Source organism: Streptopelia decaocto, assembly GCF_964273445.1.
Source record: "Streptopelia decaocto genome assembly, chromosome: Z".
In the NCBI taxonomy this organism is placed as follows: domain Eukaryota; kingdom Metazoa; phylum Chordata; class Aves; order Columbiformes; family Columbidae; genus Streptopelia; species Streptopelia decaocto.
In genome coordinates, this window is record NC_138657.1 from 72,869,060 (window position 1) to 72,891,628 (window position 22,569).

General features: G+C 58.7%; 1 protein-coding gene across 1 annotated transcript; it reads left to right on the top strand.

The window, feature by feature from the left end:
- Positions 1 to 632: 632 nt before the first annotated feature.
- ARID3C (AT-rich interaction domain 3C) lies at positions 633 to 20,892 on the top strand (the record flags this gene model as incomplete). Its single annotated transcript, XM_082074550.1, has 8 exons — positions 633 to 816; positions 1,503 to 1,844; positions 14,610 to 14,682; positions 18,500 to 18,683; positions 18,855 to 19,099; positions 19,394 to 19,663; positions 19,841 to 19,930; positions 20,750 to 20,892. Exons 1-8 carry the CDS (start codon positions 778 to 780, stop codon positions 20,890 to 20,892), a joined length of 1,386 nt encoding a protein of 461 aa, XP_081930676.1. The 5' UTR covers positions 633 to 777.
- Between the last annotated feature and the right edge of the window lie 1,677 nt (positions 20,893 to 22,569).

Sequence of the window (22,569 nt, forward strand, 5' to 3'; positions counted from 1 at the left end):
GGGCATACCCCTGGTGGGTGTGCGAAGGCTGTCCCCCACACACACATGCAATGCGCTCACCTCTCCCGGTGTGCACAGATGTATACGTGCTCAGACGCCCTGCACGCACACATGCGGTGCACGCTCAGCTCACCCAGTGCACGGATCCAAGAACAGACTGATTGCTCAAACGCACACACGCAATGCACTACCTTCGGCCAGCACACGCAGGTTATCTCTACATGCACAGACCCTCTGTATATGTGTGCAATGAGTGCAGGACCCACTTGCACGGGTGCACAGACCCCTTGCACATCCCTCCTATGCACCCCTGTCTCCCAGCGCCCCCAAGAATGTACTCGCTGCCCCCGGACACACACACTCGGCCCGCACAGCCCTCTGCGCCCCCAGCCCCATCCCCTCCCCCGGCCCCGCTCAGGGCTGCTGCCCCGGTCCGGCTCTCGGCGGGCCGGTCCCGGGGCGCTCCTCCGGGGCTGCCGCAAGCCCGGCCCTCCCCGCATGACTCCCTTGACGTGCGCTAGCAAATGGGAGCGGGGAGGGGTGTTGCTGCCTGTCTGCCACTTGTTGCAAAAAAAAAAAAAAAAAAAAAAAAAAAAGAAGAAAGAGAGAAAGAAAGAAAAGAGGGAAAAAATCCCACCCACCCTCATCTGCTGCGGAATAAAAGAAATATCGGCGGGCGCGGCGCCATGTGAGCGGCGGGCCGGGACCGGGCGGAGCAGCCGGCCGTGCCCCCCGGGACGGCGGGGCGAGCCCCGGGCGGCGCTCGGAGCCGACGGCATGGTGGAAAACCCCAGCCTGGCGGCCAAACCTGCCCTGGTGAGGGCCGGCGCGGCCGCATCGCGACGGGACGGAGCGGAGGGGCCCCGGTAGCGCGGGGGTGCACGGTGGGAGCGGGGTGGGAGCACCCCCGGTCGGACAGGGAGCGGAATGGGGGTCCCCGGCGGGAACGGGAGGAGGGTCCCGGGAGGACAAGGCGCCCGGTGGGACCGAGAGGGGCTCTCCGGCGGTTCCGGGACGCGGATCCCGCCGGGGGCGGGAGTGGGGGGCGCTTGATAGGAGACGGTTCTCGGTGGGACCGTCGGGGCGGAGGTCTCTAGTGGGACCAGGAGGGGCTCCCCGCTAAGACGCCATCCCCGGTGGGACTGGGGCGGGGGTGTCCCAGCAGGACACGGGTCGCCAGAGGACGGAGGAGGGGAGCTTCTCTCAAAACAGCGACGGGGGTCCCGTGTCGGACCTGCCCCCGGTGGGAGCAGGGAGGGAGTATCGCGTAGTAGCGGGGATGAGGTCCCGGAGGGCCGGGTCTCCCGTGGGGCAGGGCGCCGGGCGGGAGTGGGGAAGGTGCCGGGTGGTCCCGGGTGCCGCGACCGGTGCGGCGGCAACTCCGCGCCCAACTTTTGGACAGGGCCCCCGGGAGCAGGGGGAAGAGCGGGTGTGGTGGGGGGTGCTTCCTCCCTTCCCTCCTCCTCCGGCGGCGGCGCTGAGGCCGTGCCCTGTGCCCGCAGCCGGCTGCCCCGCCGCGGGGGCCGGGGGCGGCGGGGGGACTGCGCTTGGCGGCGGTGATGGAGAGCCTGCAGCGGCAGCAGGCGGCCCGCCTGGCCCGCGGGGCCGACGGCGCTCCCCGACGGCCCCCGACCGAGCCCGGCCCCGACCCCGAGCCGCCGAACGCCGCTCCCCGCCGCCGGCCGGCCCCCAGCCCGCGGCCGCCGCCCGCCGCAGGGGAGGAGGAGGAGGAAGAGGAGGAAGAGGAAGACGAGGAGGAGGACGAGGAGGAGGAAGAAGGGGTGCCCCACGACCCGCCGCCCCCCCCGCACCACGAGTGGACCTACGAGGAGCAGTTCAAGCAGGTAGGAAGGATCTGCCGCACCGGCGCACTGGCACCAGCACTGGCTCCTCCAGGCAGGCATCCCCGGTGTCCCCCAACAGCTCTGAAACTCGGGGTTCAGCCCCCCCTGAATGGATGCCGCTTATGCCTTCCAATGCCCCCAGACCCTATCTGCATCCCACCTAAAGTGGGCAACACCACTGCCCCAGGCACCATCTCAGTCCCATTCCAAGCTGCCATTCCCAGCACCCTCATTACCCCAGACATTATCGCCATGCCACCCTAAATGGGAACCCCCCAGCCCCCCTCCCTTGGCCCCAAACTGCATCCCAGGCAAGTATAGTCAGTGCAAAACAACGACCCTGTCCCAAAGCCCCATCCTGCCCTAAATGTGTATCCGCAAATGGTCCTCACTTGCCCCTGTCCCTGAGCCCTGTCCCACCCCAATAGGTATCCTCACGTGCTCCCCATCTCCCTGCCTCCAAGCCCTATCCTACTCTTGCTTCATGTCCTCCACTTCCCCCATGTTCCTTATGCCTATCCCCAGGACCTGCAGCGTGACAGGCTGCCCAGGATCCGGGCACCCCTTTGTGCCCACCATGAGCCATGCATGCTCCATCCCTGGTGCTTTCCATGATGGGCAAAATGGGGTGACCCATGTCCATGGAAGTTTTGCAGAGGCAGAAAAGAGCAAGGGCTCTGGTGCGTGGTCACCCCAAGGAGCCAGCAGGCTGTGGAGCCGAGCTCCTTCGTCTCTCCATGAGGGCCAGGGCATATTACGGCTAGTCAATGCTGCTCATTGATTTCCTACACTGGCTGGAGGGAGCAGCGTGTTGACCCTGTCACCTCACTCCTGACAGGCATAGGGGAGATCCCTGTGTCACAGAGATCTGGCACAGGGATGGGGCTCCGGGGCTTATATGTAGGCTGGAGGAAGGACTCTGTGTATTTAATAATGTGCACCAGTGCATGGATCCTGTCCCTGCTGGGTTGCACAAGTCCTGGTTCACATGTGGTGGGTGCTGCTTGGTGCACAGGTGTGAGTGTGGATATGAGTGCGAATTGCATGGTGCCAGGTCAGGTTTGCACTCCCTGTGTGTTCGGCTTCATCGCAGGGCAAGAGAGGGGTGATGCTGGTGGCTGTGTGGGTGACAGGGAGGACACAACAAGGGGATGGAGCAAGCAGAGATGTCCCCACACAGATGGCATGTGGCTTTTTGGGATGGCACTGCTTAGGGGATGGTAGGATGAGAGGATATACTGTCTCATCCACAGTGACGCAGGCAGGAGGTGATGAGGACAGCAGCAGGGACTCGACTTTCAGGTGCTGTGGGACCATGCTGCTGCCTTTCTTGTTTTGAGACTGCACAGTGTGGTGTTATTCAGAGGGTTCAGGGCTCACCCGCCTGGGCACGCTCCTGTAGGGCGGCAGGTACGGATGCAGGTAGAGTGCAGGCAGTACGTGCTCCACAGCCGTGCTTGGGGAGGCTGCCAGCACCCGATGTTGCCTGGAAAGCAACCTGGGGATGTTCGGGGTGGGTGCCCTGCATAGGCCGAATAGCTTGTCCGGGAAGTGTTACGTTACACCCTGCTGCGCAGAAAAAGGCTGACTGTCCGGTTCCTGGCGTCAGCTGGGAGGTAGGAAGCAGCTCCTCCCTCCCGGGCCTGGGGAGGCTTTACACAGAGAAAGCATCCCTGGCATTTCTTGTCCCTCAGACTCACGCCCTGCCCTGGCTGGGGCTGCCCGTGTTCTGCATGCAGGGCAAGAGCAAAGCCAGTAGCCTGGTGGGAATACTGGGGATGGATGGCAGGGGACATCGATGTGAGGGGATAAATCCTGCCACCAGTTCCCAGGGCGAGAGCTGGCTCCTTGCTTGCTTGCTGTCTTTTTTCTCCAACCCTGATTGTAAAGGCAATGAGTCCCTACTCTAGAGACCCACATGTGTGTTTTCCACCTGGTAGCATGTCCCAGCCAGCCTAGGGGACAGGAGGATGTCATTTATGTTCAGTGCCCCCAGCATGCACAGGGACAAGAGGACCCTTTGCCTCTGGGTTGCTCATAAGGGATGGGACAGGGAGAAGAGAAAGGAGTTACTGGGACCAACATTGCTTTCTCTTTGTGTGATGCTGCGCTCTATGGGGTGGCAGTTTGGGGCAGGCTGCAGTGTTGGCTTGTATTGGGGTCTGCAGGCTGGCTGTCACTCCTGTCCTTCTCCTGTGATCATCCAGGAGGGGACGTGCCCCTGCATGGGAGGGGACATACCCCTGCTTGGGAGTGATAAGTCCCCCCTGCCCCTGGTCCCTCCCCAGGCTGCAGGGCTGTGCCTCGCTCAGCCTGGAAAACAGGTTTTCTGCTCTCGGCAGGGGCTGAGCGGGGCGGGTGGCCATGTTCCCGCTTTCGGAGGTTTCCTAGGGGATGGGCTGTGATCCTGTGAGGCATGGAAGGTGGCATGTGCCTGCTCGGAAGCTGTCTGGGAACTGGCAGTGGGGGTTCTTGAGCGAGGAAGGGACCCTGGGGGAGCTGGGGCTCTTTCTCTCACCGGGACCCTCTTCTCAAAGCTGCCCCCAACCCAGTGCGGTACCACTGGCATCAGCCAGCGTGGGTCATGGAGTCTCTGTCCTTGCTGTCATCCTCCAGGGTGGAAGGGACAGCTAAGTGAATGGAGAACCCCAAATCCAACCTGGTTTGAGGAGGGTGAGCAAGGATCCACTCCCCAGGCTTTCCATAGCAAGGAGAGAGCCCGGATGGGGGTGGGATGGCAGGGGGTTTGCCATGCAGCGCGGTGGTGCTAAAAATGGGAGTAGAGTTGAGGCTGCAGTGTAGAAGCCCATTGAGGGTTAACAGGTTAATGCTGCTTCGCCCAGGGAAGCATTTTGGGGAATCATCCCATGTGTTTGCCCTGGTTATATATATTTCCTGAGGCGCCAGTTTGGGGGGGCTGGCGGGACCTTTGCTGTGATCTGGAAGGGCTGCTCTGATGTTATGAGTTTGTGAGACCCCCTCACCCCTGCCTCTTGCATCAGCCCCCGGCGCCTGTGTATGTACACTTGATAAGAACACATGGGTAGAGACCTGGGCAAAGGTCTGGGAGGTCTCCCAAACCCAGCACTGCAAGGGGGACCCAGCTCTGGCGTGGGGGGGCACCAAACAGGGTCTGACTATATGCTGCCTTTGAGCCCTCCCTTCCCTGGGGATGGGGACATCACCAAGCTGTGATGCTGAAGTGCTGCGTCACTCATTTGACTTAGATGGCACAGGGAAGAGCCTGGTATTGCTGGTGCCAGCTTAGCCTCATGTTTTCAGTTTTCCCCCAGACAAGCCATGCATATATGTGGGGACAGGTGTCATCGTTTCTTCCAGTTTATGGAAGAGCAGCACCAGGACATGGGGCTTCCTTCTCTATCCCCTGGCTTTTCCCAGAGGTGGCACCACAGGAAGGCTCCGGGAAGGAGGGACTCAGACACCTGGGTTTTGTCCCCAACCTTCTGGCAGAAGAGTGTTTGCTGGCCCCACTGGCTTGTTCAGTCCTGTTCAGTTGGGGTTGGGGTGATCAGGACACCCCCAAAGCTTCTTCCTCCCAGCCCAGGAGCAGCTGAGGGAGATGTCAGCCCCAGACAACCCTTGCGAAGCTCTCATGTGTCTGGTAGCATCAGTGGTTAATTGGGGGATGGCTGGCTTTGCTAGCAGCTGTTTGTCATCATCCTCAGCCATCCTCAGCATGGCTGTTCCTCCTCCAGCCACGGTGCTGCTCCTGCCTTGTCTGTCCCTGCTGCCAGCAATTGCTTCTTGCACCTGCCTGCCCTTTCTATGCATCTGAGGGGGGCTCGCTGGGCGTGAATGCATGCGCTGGCATCTCAAAGTCTGGAGGAAAGTGCTTCAGGTTGGCTGCAGCCCTCCTTGTGCCATGGACCTGCACCACATGCCTTGGAGTTATCCCAAAATGGGGTGGAAGGGACTGCGATGCTTGCCCTCCTGCCTGCATCACCACAGCTTTCTCCTGCTGTCTTGTCACTGTGTGCCAGGGGGTGGGGGTGGCTCAGGAGGGAACCCTAGTTAGGAGGAGGTGATCTCCCTGCCCCAGCCCACCCCACCTCCTGCACATCTTTAACCCAGGTGCAGCAACAACAGCCGCAGGGCTCGCAGGGCTAAATTAGGGGGTCTCTGGTTACACTGTAGGAAGGGGGTGGGGGCGGCAGCGGCAGAATGGATGGATGCGGTGTTTGCTCCTGGCCGTGCCTGCTTGTAAGCTTCTGAAAGGCAAACCTGCAGGCAGAGCTCTGCCCTGGGGCTGGGACCACCTGCAGCGGAGAGGTGGCAGCGGCAAGGGTCGTCATGCTAATCTCTGACAGCAGCAGCTCCGGCATGAGTTTGGGGGCACAGGGCAGGAGCGAGGAGCTGGTGGGGTACGTCTGGGAGTGTTCTGCTCATGTGTATGCATGTAGACCAACATGAGTGTGTGGATCCATATAGATATCCATGTAAGCATAGGTGTGCGCCAGTGTGTATCTCAACCCATGTGAGTGCTGATGGGTGTGTGTACCCATATTGGTGTTCACATGTGTGGGTATCCCTGGAAGACCCCGTGTGTGTGTATGGATCCGCCTAAGTGCCCAAATGCGTGTGTGTACCCCTGGGAGTGCTGGTAGGTGTATATGGACTTGTACAAATGCACAGGTGTGTGTGGATGTGGCCACATTGTGTATGGACCTGTATGTGTGTACAAGACCATGTGTGTGCCCACATGTGTATGTGTGCCCATGTGTGTCTGAACACATCCATGTGTATCTATAGGGATGCATGTAGTGTCCCAGTGTGCATGGGCACTCCTGCACATGCATGAACCAGTGTCTCCACATACAGAACCGTGTGGACCCACCGGTGTTTGAGGCAGGACTTGGGGGCTGAGCCCCACTCCATGACCACCCTTGTGCCCCTTGTCCAAGGCCACACTGCTGAGCAGTCCTGGTGGGTGCCAGCCCCCTGCTCCCAGCCCTGCTGCAGTCTGAGAGATGCTGAGAGCCTTGGTGGCCAACGTGACACCATCTCCTGACCGGGTAATCCCAAGGGCTTGGGATCAGGGACTCCAAAGAGGAGGTGTAAAAACTAATCAAATATGTGAGAATAAAGGTACTGCAGGTGGGAGAGGAGTGCCAGCCGGAGCGCCACCCCAGAATTCAATGTGAGTAGGGAGTTTGGGGGCGGGGGGATATAACCCCTTGGTGAGTTGTGCCTTCTTGCTAATCTACTCACTGGGTTAATAGTGGAGGTAAATCCCCTGTGCAGGCAGCAGGGCGGGCAGACCTGTGGTGGGGAGAGGGAATCTGGTCCCACAGGCTGCCCATGGGGGTTTGCAGCTGCGTAGGGTGTGGGAGTGAGCTCAGGTGTGCTTGGGGGTCAATGTGCACCGGGGACAGTGTGTATAGGTGGTGTGTGAGCATGCACCAGGGTGAGAATGTGTAGGGAAATGTATGAGCGTGCACAAGGGGGGTGTGTGTGCAGAGAAAGTGTGCACAGAGGCAATGCATAGGGGATGTCTGAGTATGCACAGCAGGTGTGCATGTGTGCACAGGGAGAGTATACAGGGGATGTTTGAGTGTGCACAGAATGTGTGTGCAAAAGGAGAGTGGGCACAGGGGGTGTGTGAGTGTGTAAAGGTGATGGATGAATGTGCACAGGGAGCGTGTGTGCACAGGACAAGTGTGCAGCAGACGTATGAGCACGCACGGAGGGGCTGTGTCTGCAGAGGGAAAGCGTGTATAGGGGCTGTGAGCATGCACAAGGGGGCTGTTTGCACCAGGAGAACGTGCCTGGGGGCTAGTGTGCATAAGGAGAGCACGCACACAACGTGTGTATGTGCAGAGCAAGCCAGGGGCTGTGTCAGTGTGCAGGTAGGGGTGCACTGGGTGTGAGAGCATGCACAGAGTGTGCTGGGTTCTGTACGTGGCAGCTGTGGACACCTGTCACCTGGGGCACAGAGCACACACCCAGGATGCCCATGTTGGTGAGGCTGCTTTGCCCTGCTGCAGGCTGCAGTTTGAGGCTGCTTTGTCCTGGATCTGGTGACGAGGTGGGATCAAGCACCAGCCCCAGATGCCCTTTCTGCTCAGGCAAGCAGCTCTTCTGGCAGCAGCAGCAGGGGACGGGGTCTCCAGCGTGGGAGGTGCCACCAGCCCTTCCTGCCCCATTGTCCCTTCAAAGCGGCCAGAGGAAGGGGATGGGGCCAGTGGTGCACAAGATGGTCACCGAGCACCCAACACTCATCCCAGGCATTTGCACAGCCCCCCAGGTGTGCACCCCTATACTCGCCTCGTCCTATGTGTGTGTGCATGAGCAAACCCCCGGTGTGCAAGCACATACCTCGTGTGCACACCTAGGCACATATAGTGGGTGTACACCTGCATGTCCCTCGGGGGACACCTGGGGTGGTTCTGAGACTGGAGGGGGGTACCCTGGCTCTGGCAACCCCGGGAGGGACGGAGGAGGAGGCAAGGTTGGAGGGGGAGGCAGGGATGTAAAGGAAGGCAAGGATAGAGGGGGAGGTGGCAGCATGGCAAGTGCCGGAGGGTCAGGGAGGTTAACCTGAACAAATCCCCTCATTGACTCCCTGCCTGTTCAGCCATGAACAAGTAACAAGGGGCCGGGCGTGGGGGCGCACGCTCGCTGGGAGCTGGGACCACCCCTCGTGCCACAGCCCCCAGACAGACGGATATAGGATGGTGGGATGGGGCTGTGAACAGTGCCTGTGGTGGCCTCCGGACATGTGGCTTCAACCCTTTGGCGAGCCATGCTGGCGCCCCGTGCCTCAGTTTCCCTTCCTGCAAAACCCATTGAGGAGGCAGCTGGGAACTGTGTGAGACCCACCCTTTCACCCCAAGAGCTGGGCTATGGGCAGGGGGCTGCTGTCCCAAGGCCAGCGCTGCCAGCAAACAGTCCCTCACCTTGCGCAAAGCCAGGTTAATGTTTGCAGCAGGCAGCTCTCCTGGGAGTGACGGCGCCCGCCACAGAGGGGAGGGGGGCATTTTAATGACCTGCCGGATCCGCCGCATTATCAGCGCTGATTAAACCTGCTGCTCTATAAAGCACCGTTAAATATTAAGCATGATGAAAGGCGTTGAGGGGGGAGCTGCAGTGCTGGGAGAGGGCTCTGAATGGGGGTGTCCAGCTGCAACAGTGGGGTGACCGCTGAGGCTGCAAATGTTGAGGCAAGGGAGAACCCCAGCACCCATGGGAGCTTTAGGGTCGGGGGAGCAGCACCCCCCTAAGAGCTGGCAGTGCTTTTGAATGTAGCTGGCGTCCAGGCAAAGCCATCACGTAACCATTAACTTATTAATGGCTGGCGGTGGAGGCAAGCAGTGGCTCGCAAGGTCAGGGGGTGGTTTGTGCCCAGCGGGGAGTGAGCTGACCCCAACCTCCCGTAAGGGGGACAGGGAGGGGACCCATGAGCCCTCAGCTCCTTTACATTGTGGCCCGTGGCTGGGGAAGCACTGGGTGGCTCTGGCCATGGCCACTTTTGGGGTCCTTGCACCCACGGGTGCGTGGTGCTGTGCATCGACCTGGAATAGCCATTTCCTGTGGTTGCAAGCCTGCAGGGTAAACTGAGGCACCAGTGGCTTTCCCATCCTGCCATCCCATCAGGACACTGGGGCAGGGGGAGATGGTGTCCAGGTACCTGACCTTGCAGTGTCTCCCTGGGGAAGGAACTCAGAGGTGCCAGTGATGTTCTAGAGAGGTGCAGGAACCCCAAAATAGCCAGGCAGCGGTTGGCCTCCCACGGCATGCAGCTGCACCTCGGGAAGCTTGGGGGATGCACAGGGACGAACCTTGCCTGAGCTCCCTGCGTGCACAGCAGCCAGATGGAAAAATTAGCAGTGCGGCTAATCAATGTGGTGCATATTAAGCGGCTCAGGGTTGGCGGGGGGGATGCGAGGTGGGGGGAACTGAGCAGGGTCCGGGATCGATGTGACTTGTATTAAGTGGATTAAATCCTGGTTGCTGATCTGAGCCCTGGCTGCCAGCAGGAGGTGGCAGCTGAGCAGGGGCAGCGGGGGGTCCTGCTGCGATCACTTCCCTTGGCAGCAGCACCTGGGGGGGTGTGTGGGGGACCTGGCTGGGGCAGAGCAGCCTGGAGATACCTGAGGGGTGGCTTAGCACATCACCACAACCTTCCTCTGTCTAGGGGATCTGCTGGCCATTGGGGTGCTGGGGGCCTCAGCTCCAGCCCTGTGAGCCCCCCAGCATCTCCCAGATTAGAAAGAGGTGCTAACAATGTTATTTAACCACATTGATGAAGCAGGGGGAGGCACAAGGTCTGTTTGGGTCCCTTTAATAAACCATGTTTGACCTGTTGACCTTTAACCTGCCCGACAAGCCCCGTTATCCCCATCCCTTAAGGAATAAAGATGTCGTCATGGCAATGGGATAATGGGAGGGAGCGGGGTCCTTGGAGCTGCACCCAGGGTGGGGTGGAGATGAGGAAACCCTGCTCTGGCCCTCTATCAGCACCCAAGCGGCAGTGCCAGGTGGAGGTGGGGCAGTGCTGGAGGTGCTGCGGCTTTTGAAGGGGTGAAGCACCGTGGACGGGATCCCCGAGGCTGGCAGAGCAGAGCTGCGCTGTGCATCGGCAGAATATTGATCCTGGGGCTTGACAGTTTAATACTTCTGTTTATAGAGGAATATAGTTACATCGATGGCGTTAAATGAGTTACTAATTATATCAATACAAACACGATTAAAAGGGTCCTTGCTCATAGGTCACTGCAAGCAGGAGCCGCTGCTCATGTTGCACAACTGCCCCTGGGCAAGGCCTGCGCGGCTGCTCAGAGGTGCACGGTGGGGAGATGCTCTGGGGTGGTGGGTGCCCCTGTGGGGTGGGGTTGTCCGTCTGTGGGGTGTGCTTGTCTGGGGTTGTGCATGCCCACATGTGCATGCCAGACAGCGACTGTGTGTGTCCATCTGGGGTTGTGCACACCTATCTAGAGTTGTGTGTGTAGTGTGGATCTGTGCATGCCTGTCTGGGGTTGTGTTTTCCAGTCTGGGATTGTGCTTGTCTGTGTCAGGTTGTCCATGCACGTATAGGGCTGTGTATGGGCTTGTGCATCCCTGTTTGGGGTTGTAAGTGCTTGTCTGAGGTTTTGTGTGCACATATAGGGTTGGGCGTGAGCATATGGAGTTGTGCATGTCCATCTGGGGTTGTGCATGCACATCTGGGGTGCATGCCCATGCAGGGCTGTGCACGTATGTATGGGGCTGTGCCCGCTCATGCGGAGCTGTGTGCACCCACAGAAGTCTGTGCATGCTTATCTGACCCAGAGTTGTGCCTGCTTGTAGGAGGCTGTGCACATCCAGACACACTTGTATGTGCCTGTGTAGGGATTTGTGCCTGTGTGGGTGCTGTGTGCATGTACAGGACTGTGAACACTTGCATGATGTTCTGTGCACCCTTGCAAGGTTGTGCACACTGATGCAGGGCTGTGCATGCTTGTGGAGGGTTGTACATGCCTGTGCAATATTGTGTGTGTTCCTGGGGGCATGTGTGTGCATGTAGAGGGTTGTGCATACACTTGTATGGAGTTGTGTGTGCACATTCATGTGGGGTTGTGTGTACCTGCGCAAGGTTGTGCACACTCACATGGGCTTGTGCGAGCCCATACAGGGTTATACATGCCTGGGTTGAGTTGTGTATGCTTGTGTGGGCTTGTGCACACCCATGTGGGGTTGTGTCAACCTGTGTGGAGTTCTGCACACCCACCTGAGGTGCGCATGTCCCCACAGGGCTTGTGTATGACCTCGGCGGGTTGTGATCTGTCACTTAGTCAGTCCCCAAACAAGGCGGGAGGGGACCATGGTGCCCCCCCTGCAGGAACCCTGGGTAGGGAATGGAGCTGGCTCCTTTCTCAGGGCTGGGAGTGTCTAGGGGTCCCTCCATGCCTGGAGGCTGTAACAGGCCACTACCCACGGCATGCCTGTGAACCTGTGGCACCTGGATCCCATTTCCAGCCTTGGCTGGGACCCAACCTGCCCTCATCAGCAAGAGTCCCCCAAACCCACCTCTTCTCCATCCTGAGCATCCCCAAATCTCATGGGATGCCTTGTGCATCCTCTGTTACTTGGTTCCACCCTTGTCTCCACTTAAAAGCTGACCTTTGCTCCCTGTTTGATGTAATGTGTTTTTGCATCTTGGGGCCCCACAGATAAAAGGTTAGAGGTTAATAAACGGTGAAAAAATAGATCCCAGCACTTGGAGGCTGCACCTGTTTCAGAGACTGGAGGTAGTGGTGGCATGTGCCTGGTGGGATCCTGCCTGCTGTGGTGGGAGGAGAAACACGAGTGGTCCCCAGGGACCTGATGGAGATATGGGTGCAGAAGCCCACCCACTGGGTTGACCCCTGGCGATGTGGTGGCTTTGCCCTGCTGTGGGATGGGTAGTGGTTGCCTCCTTCGGGGGGATTTGCTCCTTCTTTGATGAGCCAGGAGATCCAGGGGCTGGAAATGTGCTTTGTGTGGAGCAGTTTGGGTCGGAGCCCTCTTGCAGACAGGGACAGGCAGGGAAATGCGGGCAAATCCTATTGTGCACAGCCATCCCAGGGCAAAAATCAAAGCAGTCCCTTGGAGCTCTGCTCTGAGCCTGACCTTGGTACTGTAATCAATGTCTTGAGGTGCTCCTGGGAAAGTACAGGTGATGGGAATGGGGCACAGAGTGGGGCAGGGTGGAGGGGAGGGACAAGGTGCTGGCACCAAAGGATTGGGACACTTGAGCACCCTGCTTGCAAGGATGACGTGGGCGAGTGGCATCCAGAGGACAAGGAAGGGGCAGGGGTGGAGCACTATGGAGTGGATCAGAGCCCTGGGTGCAGTGAGAGACAGGCAGCAGCACCCATAGACTAGGTTAGGGATAGGCAGTTAGCACCCATCTGTTAGACAAGGGACAGGCAGCTGGCACCCATGGCTTAGATGGGGGACTGTGTTAGATGTGTCCATCTTGTGATGGAGACTGTGGGGTGTCTGTGTGTCCCCATGTGCCCCCATCCCTGCATACCCACATCTCAATGTCCCCCAAGTCCCTGCATCCCCACATCCCTACATTCCCATGTCCCCACATCCCTGCATCCCCATATCCCCGTATTCATGTGTCCACATCACATCCCTGCATCCCCCCGTCTCCCTGTCCCCCCAGCCTGACACCTCCCCACAACCCAGCTCCCTTTATCTGCTCGGTGAATGATGTTCTGTGTGGAGGGGGGACGCTCCCTTTCTATTGGTTTTTAACGGCCTTTTCCAGCACAATTGTTTTTTAAACGACTCTATTTTGTGCCTGACTTTGTTTTCCAGCTTGCATTTCTTTGTATATGTTTTGGAAATCCATTCTGGACTGCTGAGTTTTGTTTCTTTTCAATGGCTTTAAATTCTTACCAGGCTCGCTGGGAGGAATTGGTGTCTATAGCGCCTTCGATTGGTGCTAATTTTTCCTTCATGTGCTCTGACTTTTACTGCTGGGCCATCGATCTGACGGGCTCCAATTTGTCATGGTCACCCAGGCGCTGTGCTGGAATCAGGCAAGCCCTGGCTTTCGCACGCAGTTGGCGCTTCGTGTCCCTGGTGTAGGGGCAGCGCTTGCTGCCCTGGTGCTTTCTGTCAGCTCAGCCTGGGGGATTGTGTCTGTGTGTCCGGAGGTACATCCGTCCAACACACATAAGTATCCACAGAGCCGTATGTGTGCATCCATGCAACCACATGCACACTCACTGGCTTGCACACGTGTCAGTGCTGCCACAAACTTACTGGGACAGATGAGCACCAGTGTCAGCACACACACAGCACTGCACTCACCATTTTGTGTTTGTGCACTTGCACACAGTGCACGCACATCTGGCTTTGCACACACGCACTCACTGTGGGAAGTCCTTGTGCCATGCAGGGACATGGCGCTGCTGTGTTCGCACCCCGGTCCCCGTGTGCAGCTGAGGAAGATGGACTTGGAGTCCACATGCGCATCCAGGGAAGATGGCTTTGGGGTCACCATGCTCAGCTGAGGGAAGAGGGTTTGGGAGCATGTCCCTTTGCAGAGGCGCCTCAAGCTGTCCTCTGCCATTCATTAGTCCTCAACTTGTGGTGACACAGCTTGAGCCATGCTTATCAGGTCATCAATAGCCCTGCCAACCAGTCAAGTGGGGCAGCCCTGTTACTTGCAGCTCCCTTGCCAGCAATCAGCACTATGGTCCTGCCAGCTCGTCCTGCCCTAGGACAGCACCAGCATCTCTGCTGTGCAGGTGGATGTGTGTCCCTGCAGAACAGGATGTGGATCCCACGCTGGCATCCGCTGAACACCAGCAGTGCGCAGTGCTGGAGGCCGCTGAGCCAGACCAGGGCTGAGTATCTCAGTCCCAGGGCCCAGCCTGGGATCCCAGGATTTGCTGCTGCACCATCTGTATAGTCATCATCTTCCTGCTTTGAAACACTGTCATCCCTCTATTTAGAGAGGCGAGGGGCAGGGGAACACGGGGCACAGATGCAGCATCCCTGCAGCAAGGGTGCAAAATAGTCAGTGGTGTGTGGGGAGCCCACTCCAGGACACATGCCCAGATAGATCCTGGTACTGCCAGCACGGAGGGTGCACCAAGGGATTCCGTCCATGGCACAGGGGATCCTCTCATTGCCAGCAGAGCAGGCCGTAGGGCAGGGGTGATGCCGGGTCGTGGCACGGGCAGGGTCCTGCCCCCAGCGCTGCCCTCTCTGCCTCACGCACCCACATGTGCCGGTAGCACTGACCCCACTCTCTTCTGCCCCCAGCTCTATGAACTGGACGAGGACCCGAAACGGAAGGAGTTCCTGGATGACCTCTTCAGCTTCATGCAGAAGAGAGGTAAAGGTGGGTGGCTTGGGTGGGCATCACTGGTATCCCTGCCTCAGCTGCCGGGGGTGCTCATGACATAGTCCACTCAGGCTAAGAGCTGCTATGGGTCTCTGCAAGCCCCCTAAGAAGGTCCTGCTGTGCCTCCCACCCCCATCTGCTACACACGCACAGGCACATGTGTAAACTCACACCCATTTGCCCCCGTTGCCTCAAGCCAACCTCCCTCAAGGGGTGCCTGCTGGCTGGAGGGGCTCCCCTTGGCTCCCCCAAGCTGGGGCTGGTGGCGATGCCAGTTGTTGATCCCCGTTAGCAACGCCCTTTAGCCATGCCCAGCAGGGATGCCCACTGTCAATGCCCCATGGGAAGTGGAGACAACCATTGGCAACACCCGTTAATGATGCCCATTAGCAGTGCCTGTTGGCAGGGACATACAGTTGTGCCTGGTGGGGATGCCCTTGGCAGTGCCCATTAGCAATGCCCATTATGACTCCCCTTTTGCAGTGCCGGGTGAGGATGCTCATTACCGGGTGAGGATGCTCATTACCGATACCTCTTAATGATGCCCACGTTGCTGCGGGAGGAGGGGTCAGCAGTCTGGGCAGCACTGGGCACCCAGGGGTTAAGGGCTCTCCAGCCGGCCCAGCCGCATCGGAAATCTTTGCAATCGGCATGGGGGGCCAAGCTGGCTCCTGGGGACTCAATAAATGCTTTAACCTTCGCCCTCCCTGGCCGGGCCTGCGACAATTAAAAGTTGGCGAGCGCGGGCGTGTGGCCGGCTGTATTAATTAGAGCCTTTTGCTGGTGTGTGGATTAATGAACATGCCGCTCAATAGCCAGTAAACCCCAGGCAGAGGTTAATGCTGAGCTAATTAACACGGAAGGGCTGAGGGGGTGCAGGAGCAGTGGGGCTGGCTGTGCGTGGGGCGAGGGTGGGCAGAAAGGGGCATTTGCCCCCAGGCTTATGCCCATGTGAAGGGTAGTGGGGGTACCCACTCACTTGTGGGGCAGCAGTGGTTGACTTTTGGGTCAGATTGAGACCCCATGAACTCATTTCACTCAAGGTTGTGCTACAGGGCACTGACATGGCTGTGGGGCTCACACTGGAGCCTGGCTGGAGTTGCGTTGGGGGCTGGGTACCACGCCATGGGTGCCCCCTGGGCACCTGGGCCCTGGTGTGGGGCTGTGGGGAGTGAGTGGGAGCATCAGTGCTGCCTTGGCCCCCCAGCATCCATCAGCTGCAAGATTCATGGGCTGTTCCACGGCTTCATTATCTCTCTCTCCAGAGCTAATTAACTCCCTCGCCATTGGGGCCAGGGCTAATTAAGCAAGCGCCTGGTGGTGCAGGGAGGAGGGAGGGAGCTTCCTTGTGCATGCTGCTCCTCACCTCTCCGTGTCCAGCCATCCTGCTCCTGTCCCCTCAGTCCTGCACCTCCTCTGAACTGGTAGCATCTGCCCGGGGAGGGCAGGCGGGTGTGCAGGCTTGAGTGTGCGGGTATGGGCGTGCAGCTGTGGGTGTGCGTGCGCTTGTTGGAGGAGTGGGGGATTTTGAAGTTGGGTAGCAAAGAGAAAGTAGACAGAGGGGCCGTGGGACAGTGACAGCATCCCAGGGGCCATTGGAAGCTTGCTGAGAATCAGCACCCATGAGCCAGTGTGGGTGCTGCTGGGGCACCCAGGGGTGTACAGACAGGGGCTGTGACCCCTGGGCTGTGTCCCTGAGGTGGCAGTGGGCCAGAGGGGATTGGTGCTTCTGAAGTGAGCCCTAATGAAAGGGGCCTGTGTCCCCCACTGTCTGTCAGGGCATTTGTCAGTGAGGTGGAAAATCAGCAGGGCTGAAATATGGGCTGGGGACAACCCTGCTAGGAGGCACATCAGGGACCCTGTGGCAGGGACACGCAGGTCCAGTGGCAGGTGGGGGTGAATGCTGGAAGGGGTCTGGGGGAGCAGGGATGAGATGGGGGTGACGGCGTCACCCCCATCAGATATGGGGTGCAGACAGTGAGGCACCTCATCCCTGCGCTCCAGCCTCCGTGACACTCCTGAAAGTGGTGAGCTGGATTGTAGGGGGGACTAATGCTGCTTTTGCTCCCTGGGGGGTTTTACAGGGCCCCCAGTTCCCCCACCAAGAGAAGGGCCTGCTGATAACATGGGGCCATTAATCAATCAAGGAGCTAATTGCAGCACCACAATGGCTGCATCACCTCCCTGGGCTTTTGTGCTGCTCATCCCAGCCGGGGCTGGGGCCATCACTCTGCAGGGACGCAGACAGGTCTCTTTGTCAGCGGGACGGGCACCAGCCGCCCGCCCCATGCAGCCCTGAGATTAATGATGAGCCTCTTTCATTAACTGACACGGCTGGGGAGGGGGGAAGGAAAAATAAAATAAGTCCATGGGCCACCAATCAAGGGCTGAGATTCTGCAAACTCATTATCATGTTGGGGTGATAGGAAGCCCTCGATTTGGCCCCCCTTGAGGTGTTGGGGCCAGTGCCAGCAGCCCCCAGGCAGGGCTGATGAGGGGCCGCTGGTGGAAATCAAGTCGATATCTCTGCCTTTTTCCCAGGAGGATAAACTCCTCTCCCCCTTCCTGACTGAGCAAACAACACACACACACACACAAAAAAGTTAAATTAACTCACTAAAGGAATAAAAAGAGCTCATTTTTCAGGCTTATGTGAAGAAGCCGAGCCAATATCGGGGCCATAAATTAGGAATGCTGGAGGATGGCGGTGAGTGACGGCTTTGTTTGAGGGGAGAAGCACAGCCGTGACAGCCTCCTGCAGCCAAATAGATGGCTTTCCGATACTGCCCGCACCCCACTGCCCCGCAGGAGGAATAAATACGGGGTGAGATGGGACGGGATGGGTTCGGATGCTTTTCCCTTCTCTGCCCTGCTGCAGCCCGCAGCCGCTGCCCAGACCATTGCCCTGAGACATTGTGTGGCAGAGCAGGACTGTGGTGGCTATCAGGGGGTGCTGGAAAAGTGGGGAGGGGGTTATAACCAAAGTGTGTGGCTGTGGGGACCATGCTGGTCCATGCTGGGCTCACAGAGTCCTGATGGCTCCATGTCACTTCACCTCATGGCCTCAGTGGTGTGATGATGCTAAGGGACCAGGGGTCAGGGTCTCTGCTGAGGGCATTTGAGGGTATTTGGGGTCAGGTCTCTTGAGGAGGGGCACTGAAGGCCTTTAAGCAGTCAGGGGCTGCTGGGGGGATCTGTGGGGTGGGGTGTCTATGAGGGGGACTCATAGGGTTGTCCCTCTCTATGGGGCTCTGAGAGGGATTTTTAAGAGAGAGAACGTCTCCATTGGGAGGTTATAGGGTGAGTCCATCCAGAAGGGTTATGGAGGAAGTTCTGCTTCAGAGAGGGTTACAGGGTGAGTCCTTTTTATAAAGTTCAGGGGGGGGTGTCTCTTTATGGGTCTCTGAAAGGGGCTTACAGAGAGATTCCTTCTAGGATGCTCTGACAGATTTAGGAGGAAGATGCTCTATAGGGAGCTCTAAGAGTTTTGGGGCAAAGACACTCTATTAAGGGGCTCAGGAGGAGGCCCTTTGCCCATCCCACTGTGTCCTCACATCCCAGCTGGCAGCATACCCATCCCCACTAACAGTTCCATCAATGGGACCCTATGCCAGCATGCTGGGGTCTGCCCCACTCACAGGCATGATGGAGGTTGTACCTGCACCATGGGTGCTCACCTGGGCACAGAGAGATGCATCTCCCCTTTCGGGGGCAGCTGGTACCTCCAGTGGCCATGGGGGCAAGCTGTGTCCCCGGGGAGTGAGGGTCCTTGTGGGCTTACCCTGTGCTCTTTTTGTCTCCTTGGAAGGGACGCCCGTGAACCGCATCCCCATCATGGCCAAGCAAGTGCTGGACCTGTACACGCTCTACCGGCTGGTGACGGACAAGGGTGGCCTGGTCGAAGTCATCAACAAGAAGATCTGGCGGGAGATCACCAAAGGCCTCAACCTACCTACCTCCATCACCAGCGCTGCCTTCACTCTCCGCACGCAGTGAGTGTCCAGCCTTGCTGGCGGGCGGGGGGCGTCCACCCTGGGTGCCCCAAAGTGGGATGGAGGGATCTGCCTCTTCCCAGGTGCCATCCCTACCCCAGTCCCTCTCAGTACAGGGCTGCCTGGGAGGCACATGGTGCTGGGTCTCATCCCAGTTCTCTCCCCATGCAGATACATGAAGTACCTGTATCCCTACGAATGTGAGAAGCGAGCACTCAGCTCTCCCGGGGAGCTCCAAGCTGCCATCGACAGCAACCGGCGGGAGGGACGGAGGCAGACTTTTGGCACAGCGCTCTTCAACTACTCACCTGCTGGCACCCCAACACTGCTGGGCTCCCCCAAAATGCCGCTGCCAGCTCTTAGCATTTCCACGCACAGCTGCAGCCAGCTCAGCCAAGTGCACACCATTAAGAAAGGTGGGTGAGGACCACATCTGCCCTGCAGCGGGAATTTCTCCCCAGGGATGGACACCACTGCGACAGCAGGGATGTTCCTTGTCTGCTTTGCCCTTTTTACTTGGGGAAAACAGGAACAATTTTATTTTAGTCCCCCTCTGGGACTGAGAAATTTCTCCTGGCTTTGGAGAAGGATCAAGCCCAGATGCTGGGGGTGGTGGTCTATCCTGTTAGTGAGACGAAGGTGGCACCAGCTGGGGGTGGTGACATGGGGTGGTGATAGGGGGACCCGCTGAGCTCTCCCGGTCATTGCAGAGGATGGCGTGCTGGCGGCAGCGGTGCCAGGGCGCATCGCTATCCCAGTGGGACTGGCTGGCCACCACCTGGCCGCGGCTCAAGCAGCAGCCGCCTCGCAGGCAGCGGTGCTGGAGCAGCTACGGGAAAAGCTGGAGACAGGGGAGCCCCCGGAGAAGAAGGTGGCCCTGACGGTGGAGGAGCAGCAGCGGCTGGTGCAACACGCACTGCAGCACAACCTCCTGGCTGTGGCGTCCCAGTTCCCCATGAATGTCAAGATCTCCAACCGAGGTAGTGAAATGCAACACCTCATATTGGGTCACCCCATCCCCCGGCACCCCAGGAGAGAGCAGCAGCAGCTGGAGAGGAGCAGGGATGCCTGGAGAGGCTGGAGCCCCTCAGCTCTCTCTTGGGCAGGTTCTTGTTTCTGTTTCTCTTCATGCTGATATCGGTATTTCCTTTCCCCAGATGACAGACAGGAGACCGCATTGAACCTGTCCACCAACGGCATTAGCAGTATCAACATGTCAATAGAAATAAATGGAGTTGTCTACACAGGTAAATAGAAGGGCCGCTTGGCCTGTGTAATTGCGGCCAGGAAATCCAATAACTTATAGCCACTGCCTGGCCAGCAAGTCCTTCCTTCAATCTGATGTCTTTACTATAAAATCCATTGTAATGAAGTGGCGGGGCCTGGGGAGTGGGGGCAGGAGGAGGAGGGGGGCGGTGAGGATGGAAATTGGGCCCCAGCAGAGGCTGGCAGTGACAGTCCAAAGTGGGGGATGGATGGATGGATGGATGGATGGATGGATGGATGGATGGATAGACGGACGGACGGACGGATGGACTTGGACTGAAAAGTGCTAAAAGGCACCTAAGGTTATGCCCCACAACAGAGCTCTCCTGCAGGTAGAGCTTGGATTTGGGGTCACCCCAATGCTGGTGTGCCCAGAGAGTCTCTGGCTGGCTGTGGGGTTGCCTGTTTGCAGAGCGTGGTGTTGGAGGCAGGGAAAATGTTGGGGTGTTTTGCTGGAGGAGAGGCTTCTTCAGGGTGCTGATGTGCACCTACCTGGCCAAGCAGTTGATCTTGTGTCTCACTGAGATACCCCCAATTAAAACTTATAGTTTTTCATTCAGGACTTAAATATATAACGAACTGGAAATGGCGGGCTAATCAGCAGCCAACCAAATGGTCCCAGGCCACCACAGGGGCAGGCAGCTGGGCTAGGGGAGGCACCAAAGGTGATGTGGGGGGCTGGAGCTCCCAAAGGTGCTGGTCCCAGACTTCCCAGCCTGGGTGCCACGCCCCATCTGGGGGCCAGGTGAGCAGAGCCCCAGCCCTGGGTTTGCCCTAACCCCTTTGCTCTCACTCCCCAGGTGTCCTGTTTGCCCGCCGGCCCCCGGCCCCGCTGGCACCTGGTGGAGGGAGCACCCAGAGCCGTCCGAACCCTGTGCCGGCCCCGAATCCGCTGCTCCCAGCCCCGTCGCACAGCCACACTCCCACCAGCACATCGCCGTAGGGGAGATGTCCCCCCACCCTGAAAGCAGATGCGGATATCCAGGGCCTGGGGGGCTGAGCTGTGGAACCCAGCTGGGCCATCAGGCGTGATGGGGGACCCAAAGGTGCCCCTTGCTGCAGTACTGAGTTGTGTCTGCAAGGCTGTGAGCACCTATGTGGCCCCATTTTTCCCTATCCCCACGTGTGAGACCCTTTCCCTCCAAATATTGCCCCTCACACACCGTCCTTCCCAGGTGCTGCCCCCAGGTGCCCCCCCATACAGCTCCTGCCTGCCCTGCTGCCTGGTGCACCCCGGGCCCCGCATGCTGCGTCCCCTACACACTGCAGCCCCTATACACACCTCGATGCATGCACTGTCACCCCTATACCCACCTCAGTGCATGCACTGCAGCCCCTATACGCACCTCAATGCACACAGTGTGTTGAACACATTGCCACACTCAGTGCACACACTGCATCTCTTACATACTGTCTCCCCTATACACATCTCTGTGCACACTGCATTCCTTATAGAAACTCTCAATGCATATGCTGCATCCCCCATACACTGCATTCCCTATGTACATCCCTAGTGCAAACACTGCAGTCCCTATACACTGCAGCCCCTATAAAACTGTAGCCCTTATACACTGCATTCCCTCTATACTGCACCCCCTACCCTCTGCAGACACCCTGACACCACCCTCCCACGCTGCTTGGACTCGCTGCCACCACCCTGAGGCACCCTCAGGGTCCTGAGTGCCCTCTGGCCACCCCAGGGTGGTGGCACCTCAACCCCCCAGGTCCTCAGCTCTGGGGGTCACCCTGGGGGGCAAATACTGGGGATATTAGTGGGACTGGTGGGGGTGAGATGTGATGGGTTAAGTGGGGGTGGAGCTTATTGGGGTGGAACTTGTGCACTGGGAGGAGTTTGTTGGTGGGGGCCAGGGCAGGGAAGCCCAGCAGTGCCCCCACCACCAAAGACAGCCTGGATACCGGGGTCCCCAGGCGGAGGGCAGGGAGATGGAGGACACCGCGCCGGGCACTCCAAACTACCTCGTTGGGGCCGGGTGGGCACCTTCCCCACCCGCTCGCACCCCTGGGTGCCAAAACAGGCGAGCGTGGGGCAACACTCACCTCTACCTCAGCGCGGGGGGGGCGGGGATCGGTACTGCCGGGCTCCCCCCCGCACTCCCACCACAGCTGTGCCACTCTGTGTATCTATTAAAGGCAACAAACTGCTGAACCAAACCGATGTAAAGGGTGGTATGCATGACGTGGTGATACCTGCCAAGCTCCAATGCCCAACCTGAGGAGAGTTTGGGGATACAGGACAACCCCATAGCCCATGACACCCTGGGGTACCTGCTCTAGTGCCTGAGGTTTCACAGCCCACCTCACCTTTGCCTCCAGCACAGAATTGCCTCAGTTTCTGGGGGCTCTGGGTTGCAAACAGGTGCCCTGTACCCACCAGAGCCCTCAACCATGGGCTGGATCAGGCTAGGCACCAAATCCAGCTATGCCAGCCAGGCCATGGGGATGCTTGGCCCCCCAAGCTGCCCAGTGGCAGCTCACCCGTGGGTGGAGACCCCATTAGGCTGCCTGTGCCAGCCAAGGGGCACAGCCAAGGCCATGGCCATGGGTCTGTGAGGTTGCACCAGGTGAGATGCAAGCAGTGCTGAGCCAGCCTAGCACCTGG